At 55.0% G+C, this 6835-nt stretch overlaps 1 protein-coding gene across 2 annotated transcripts; it reads left to right on the top strand.

The window, feature by feature from the left end:
- Positions 1-282: 282 nt before the first annotated feature.
- Positions 283-2793, top strand: SP8 (Sp8 transcription factor). Of its 2 annotated transcripts, none has more exons than XM_072329684.1 (2): positions 283-418; positions 1318-2793. In XM_072329684.1, the coding sequence occupies exons 1-2, from the start codon at positions 398-400 to the stop codon at positions 2791-2793; spliced, it is 1497 nt and encodes a 498-aa protein (XP_072185785.1). In that variant the 5' UTR covers positions 283-397. The 2 variants fall into 2 exon arrangements, with proteins under 2 accessions (XP_072185785.1, XP_072185786.1); XM_072329685.1 differs by lacking the exon at positions 283-418 and adding an exon at positions 786-881.
- The last annotated feature ends 4042 nt before the right edge of the window (positions 2794-6835 follow it).

Here is a 6835-nt window from a genome sequence, read left to right as displayed (position 1 = left end):
CCGCCCGCCCTTCCCGGGGCTGCGGGACGAGGGGCGGCGTCCGCTCCGTCGGGGCCCCACGCGGGGCGAACCGCTCCAGCCGCGGGACCGGATCGAGCCTGGCCGAACCGAACCGAGCCGCGCCACGCCGCGCCGAGTCGAACCGGGCAGAGCCGAGCCGGGCCGGGCCGGGTCGTGCTCGACGGCGCTGATGACCTCACGCAGTCACGTCGGCGAGCGGCGCGGCGGGGCCGGGGATTGGCTGGCGGCGGCTCAGCGGCACTTCAAAGCCGGCGAGGGAGCTACAATTGTGGTGGAATGGGCGGAACTGAGCATTGTATTGCACACCTCTAAAAAAACACTGCCTCTGATTTATCAATATAAAAAAGATCCTCTGAGAGGAGGGCACTTTTGTGTGATGGCAACTTCACTTCTAGGGGTGAGTCTAAGGATTTTTTCTCTTGCTGGTTTAATTAGTTTCTTTTTATTGTCGATTGGAGGGGGTTAAAATAACCCCTGTCTTGACCGGGGCTATCAGTCTCCTCTATTGAGACTTTTTTTGTTGTTGTTGTTGGTTTTTTTTCCTCCCTTTTTTTTTTTTTTTTTTTTTTTTTTTTTTTTAACTTAAGTACAAGTGAGTTTCGGAGAAAAGAAAGAGCGAGAGGGGGAAAAGGGGCAGAGTCACTTTGCAAGCGAGCAGGAAAAGGTTTAAGGGCATTTGTAAGAACAGCCCCCAGCGCCCGGGCTGCGCTCTGTGCCCGCACCGCGGCCTTTCTCCGCACATGTGGCTGTTGGAAGGGAAACCCCGGCACCGCCGCTTCTGTCGGCCGCAGTTTCTAATTTGCAACCGACTGTGGCTTTCTATTTCCCTTTAAAATAACACAGCCCGCCGTGTCCAGCAGGTATGTTGAACTTGTGTGTACGTACAGATGTACAGATGTTAAATTGATGGATAGATTTAATTACGGTTGGTACGCGAGGCTCTTTAAGGCAGCCTTTTTCAATTTATTTATTAGTTTATTTATTTTTAATAACCCGGCGCTTCACTACTAACGAACCACCCCATCTGCCCCGAGGACCGGGAAGCGCCGGGTCCCGGGGAAGGGAACGGCACGAACGCAGCCGCCGCCTCCGGGCTGGTGGCAGCTTTTAAGCTATATCAAAGCCGCGGCACAAGAAGCAACTTTTCCCCCTCTCTTTCCCCCGAGCTCCCGGGGCAGGAGGACCGGCAGCGGATCCGCGGGACCCAGGGCCGGGCCGGGGCGGCGGGCGGGCGGGTGGCGGTGCAGCTCGGTGCCTGACGCCGGCGGGACGCTCCCGTCCCCTCTGTGCCCTCAGGAGGAACCGCGGGTTGGCTCCACGCCGCTGGCCATGCTCGCCGCGACCTGCAACAAGATCGGCAGCCCCAGTCCCTCGCCGTCCGCCCTCTCGGACAGCGCGTCCTCCTTCGGCAAAGGCTTCCACCCCTGGAAACGCTCCTCCTCCACCTCTTCGGCCTCGGCCGGCAGCTGCGGTGCAGTGGGCTCCGGCCTCCCGGGTTTCGGCGTGGCGGGCGCGGCGCGGAACGGCTCCTCGGCGGCAGCGGCGGCGGCGGCGGCGGCGGCGGCCGCGCTCGTCTCGGACTCTTTCAGCTGCGGCGGCTCTCCGGGCTCCAGCGCCTTCTCGCTGACCTCCAGCGGCGCGGCGGCCGCCAGCTCGCCCTTCGCCAACGACTACTCCGTGTTTCAGGCTCCGGGCAGCGCCGGCGGCGGCGGCGGCGGGGGAGGCGGCGGCGGCGGAGCGGCGGGGCAGGAGGCGGCTCACCAGCCCGTCTTCATCTCCAAGGTGCACGCGTCGGTGGAGGGGCTGCAGGGCATCTACCCGCGGGTGGGCATGGCGCACCCCTACGAGTCGTGGTTCAAGCCCTCGCACCCGGGGCTGGCGGCAGGCGAGGTGGGCTCGGCGGGCGCCTCCAGCTGGTGGGACGTGGGCGCGGGCTGGATCGACGTGCAGAGCCCCAACGGGGCTGCCGCGCTGCCCGGCTCCCTGCACCCCGCGGCCGGCGGCCTCCAGTCCTCGCTGCACTCGCCCCTGGGCGGCTACAACTCGGATTACTCGGGCCTCGGGCACTCGGCCTTCGGCGGCGGCGCCTCCTCGCACCTCCTCAGCCCCGCCGGGCAGCACCTCATGGACGGATTTAAGCCGGTGCTGCCCGGCTCCTACCCGGACTCTGCCCCCTCGCCGCTGGCCGGCGCCGGGGGTTCCATGCTAGGCGGCGGTCCCACCGCGCCGCTCTCCGCCTCTCCGCGCTCCTCCGCCCGCCGCTACTCCGGCCGCGCCACCTGCGACTGCCCCAACTGCCAGGAGGCCGAGCGGCTGGGGCCGGCGGGGGCCAGTCTGCGGCGCAAGGGGCTGCACAGCTGCCACATCCCGGGCTGCGGCAAGGTGTACGGCAAGACGTCGCACCTGAAGGCGCATCTGCGCTGGCACACGGGCGAGCGACCCTTCGTCTGCAACTGGCTGTTCTGCGGCAAGCGCTTCACCCGCTCCGACGAGCTGCAGAGGCACCTGCGGACCCACACGGGCGAGAAGCGCTTCGCCTGCCCCGTCTGCAACAAGCGCTTCATGCGCAGCGACCACCTCAGCAAACACGTCAAGACCCACAGCGGCCCCGGCGGCGCCGGGGGACCCGGCGGCGGCGGCCCCGGGCCCGGCCCCGGCGGAAAGAAGGGCAGCGACACCGACAGCGAGCACAGCGCGGCCGGCAGCCCGCCCTGCCACTCCCCGGAGCTGCTGCCGCCCCCCGAGCCCGGCCACCGCAACGGCCTCGAGTGACGGCGGCGCCGCGCAGCGCCGCGCAGGGGACACGGACACGTAAGTACCCGCGCGGCCCCGTGGGGAGCGCGCTCCGGCCCCGCACCGCACCGGGCGGGCGGCGGAGCTCCGCCGGGGGCCGCCTCCCCTGCCCTCCCCGTCCCTTAGGGACCCCCCGTCGGGTCGCACCGTGGGAAAAGCCACGTTTCTCCCGCTGGAAACCGCAGCCCTTCCGTCCGGGAACGGCGCCCCGGGGCCGCGGTCGGGCGGAGGGGTCTTCCCGGGCGGGGGGCCCCGTGCCGGGCTGCGAGAGCAGCGCCCGCCGTCGGTTCTCCGTCCCGTCGGGACCTCCCTCGTCTCGGTGATTGCCAAAAGCCCTTCTGCTCCCGGAGACCTCAGAGACACGGTGCTCTCCCCTCTTTTTTTTTTTTTTTCTTTTCTTTTTTTTCCCCTTTTTTCTTTTTTCTTCCTTTTTTTATTTTTTTTTTCTTTTTCTTTTTTTCTTTCTTTCTTTTCTTTTGTTTTTTCCCCCCTTGCAGTCATTTACCTCCCCGCATCCAAACGTTTTTGCGTTTTCCGGTGCATTTGGATCATTATTTGGATCGTTCCCGCTTGAGTGGGAATCGCGAAACCCGCTGACAACGATTAGGTTTCAAATCCCCTATTTTAAAACCCCTTACGAATAAAGAAGCACCGTTGGTTGTGAGCGGAGCTGCGGTTCAAATGCCAAATAGAGGGAGGCCGGGGTGGGGGGGAAGGAGAAGAAAGTGAAATGTTTGTAAAATACATCAGAACCTCTAGGTTTGTACCACGGGGAATCGTTCTAGATTAGTAACAATGACTCCACCAACGTATCGGTGTGAGGTGCAGTTGTCCAGGAGACGATTTTGTATAGTATTTTTCTTGTACATTACTTCCAGTAAATATTTGGGAAATATATTGAAGTACACTCGAGCATTTTTATTATTATTATTTTTATTTTTTAGTTTTTATTTTATTTTATTTTAAATACTTCTTTTCCTGCCACCAGAAAACATTACCAGCGCAGCCCTCCTCAGTTTTATTTCTGGACTCGTTTCCTGAAGCGTCCATCAAAGCGCACTTCAGGATATAGGTTTTGCTTGAATATTAATTTAGGTAGGCATACAACTGTAATTAAGCAAACAATATTTGATAAATGTTGAATGACATTTAATTTAATGGAGCATGTACTTATTTGCATTTGCTGGCAGTTCAGGTATAGTCACAGTGAGAGTTCTCCTCTAGTTCCTGAAGTGGGTTTGCCACGACCCATGTATTAATAAACTGTCCGAGTGAAACTGAACTAACGTTGGCCTATGTGTATTTCCTGACAAATAATATTGATAAATGTTAATAAACACTCCCGACACCACATTAGCGGTTTGCCCTGCTGCAAACTAATTGTCTCATTGTAATGTTGAAATAATTTGGATATTTCACATTGAAATGGAAAGCCCTTCGCTGGAACATTTTAGATTTGCATTTTAAATGCATGAAATGTAATTGATTTTTATCTGTAATATTTTAAATGGTATTAATAAACTCCAGAGCGAACATTCTATCCCAGTCAGCTCTTTGCTTTTCTTCTTTCTCACTCCACCATGGTGGGCAGTGCCATGCTCTGAGCCCTGTGGCACACTCAGCTCTCAGATAGTTTCTTCCATAGGGGAAACGCAATGAACTGAACCCCGCTGTACTCTGTGCCACTTCTTGAGCAGCACCAGGTGCTCACTGGCAATTCTGCTTGGCACGCTAGAAGAGGAAACTAAAGGAAAAGCGTCAACACTGCTTGCATCTTTCTTTTCTATTTTTATTTTTATTAATTTTTTAGAATCATTGCTCACATTGAGAAAGGCTGATGTGATGCCAGAATATGAATGAGAATCGTTTCTTTAAAAAGAGCTCGGGGTGGGGGGGTGGGAGGGTTAAACCTGCCGCCTCCTGCTTGATCGGGAAGCATAGTGTTTGGGTTTTGGCAGTGAATCCCAAGAGCATTACGTTAAGCACCTTATCAGGCAGAATGTGTTGTTCTCTTTGGGAAATGTGGCCCCTTCATTTTTTCACACCATCGGTGTGCTGAGAGATTGGGGTAGAGCTTGGAACTGGCATAGAAGAGAGATGTCTGTGAAGACATAGGGAAGCACTTTCTTGTGACAGTCCTACAGAGCAGCATTAAAACATGGAGCAAAAGCAAGCAGGCTACTCGGCTCCAGTACACTTGAGACTTGGGAGCCGTGCATGGTATAGGGCTGGGGAGGCACTTTTAAGGTGCATTGGAACCAGGATTTGCTCTGCTCGAGTTTCTCTGAGCTGCATTCTGAATGTCTGTCATTACAGATGCAGCCATCGGGGGCCTGCAAAGTTTTCTACAGAAGCAAAGCAACAGTTTGCTCTGCATTTTTTCCTCTCTTTACGATTATTATTATTAATTTAATGTGGAAATGCAGTGATGTACCAGCACCAGATTCCCACTGTGGGAGTGAGGAGCGGTGTTACCTGCTACTTTATTCCTTATGGGCACCAGATGAAAAGGGAACAGACGAATGGCCCCAGTGCCACTTCTCCAATATCCCCTCTGAAGGAACAGCCACCAAATGCCACCAGCTGGGAGCCCAGCTCTCTGTTTCGGAGCAGTGACAAACTCATCCTTCCCTGGGAGGAGCTGCTGTGTTGCTCTGGGATCTGTAAGAACACACATTTTTTCTTTCTTTCAGCAGCAAAACCCGGCACTTGAAGACTGAATAGCTCCTTTTGGTCATTTATTTCCTTTTACTAAACCCCTCCAGATAAGGGCATTGAGCTGTTTGATAGGAGCCGGGAACTTGTCTGGCTCTGTGCAGATGAAGGTAGAGCTAAACCAGTTTGTTGACCTGTGGGTCAAACTGGCGTCCATCACCATACCTTCCAGCCGCCCGTTGGTGATTGTGGCCATTCCCGTTTGCTCTCTGACCTTTTAAGTCTCTCCCCTTCAAGCTCGTAGCGATGTCTATCGAATTTTGCGTTCCCTTTTCCCATGATTCTGCCTTTTCATTGTCATTTTCCTGTTTAACTTTTCAATGGACCAGTGACAGGAGATGCACACAGCCCGAACTATTCACAGCATCACTTCCTCCCTGCTCGATGCCTTTGCCACTGCTACCAGCCTGAACGGGGACCAAAGGCTGCTGGCTTCTTCTTTGCCTCCAGACCAGGGCTGTAGGAGTGAAAGAACGCATCCTGAGTTTGTGGATGCAATGCTCATTCCAGCCCCAGCCCCTTCCCAGCTGCAAAGGTGCTGAATGCGGCACAACCGATCTTTCAGTCCAAACGCTTACAGGTAGGCACTTGCCCAACCCTGCCATGCTCCAGTTGCGTTCTATGGAGTGACCTCTCATTTAGCTATGGGAAGAAAGAGCCAGGAAAATGTGTGAACAGATTAGGTGTGTGGCTGTGTACACTCTCACAGTGTGGTAAGAGGATCTTTTTTGCTGTACAGGAGCAGCCTTCCCTTTCTCAGCGTAAATCAGGGTCTGCTTTCTTAGCTTGCTCCACTGTGGCTCATTGTACTAAAGATATATATATGTTAAATTCTCAGTATTTATGTGGAGAAAAACATATGAATGATTTAACATCGAATTTTTGACTGTTTGAGTGGTGACTTCTCCAGGTAGCTGGTTATCTTGGGTTTGAGTGGATGGGGAAATTGTTACATCTCAGGGAAGCATGCATGGAGAAAACCTGTGTCACCGAGGATAATTCTTGTGTTTCCTGTTCTGTGTTTTTCTATCTGCTGCTTGAAATGATTCCTTTTTTTTCACAAAGGTATTAGGGAAATAGGAGCTTTACCGGAGCACACTAAATGAGGTAACTCCATTTTACAGTTGTAGAGTTCGAAACAAACCGAGAATCTGCCTTTCTCCTCGTATGATGAACAGTCTCCCGGAGCTGCGTGCTCGGAGTGCTGCAGCTGCCGCCGACGGGCACCTCTCTTGGGAGCCACCTGGGGCTCAGCACGGTGACATTCCCGGCTTTCAGTCTGCGAAGAGCTAAACGCTGCAGCGGA

The sequence above is a fragment of the Excalfactoria chinensis genome, chromosome 2, assembly GCF_039878825.1.
Source record: "Excalfactoria chinensis isolate bCotChi1 chromosome 2, bCotChi1.hap2, whole genome shotgun sequence".
Lineage (NCBI taxonomy): Eukaryota > Metazoa > Chordata > Aves > Galliformes > Phasianidae > Excalfactoria > Excalfactoria chinensis.
The sequence above is the reverse complement of the archived record's forward strand: the minus strand, read 5'-3'. Positions and strand labels throughout refer to the sequence as shown.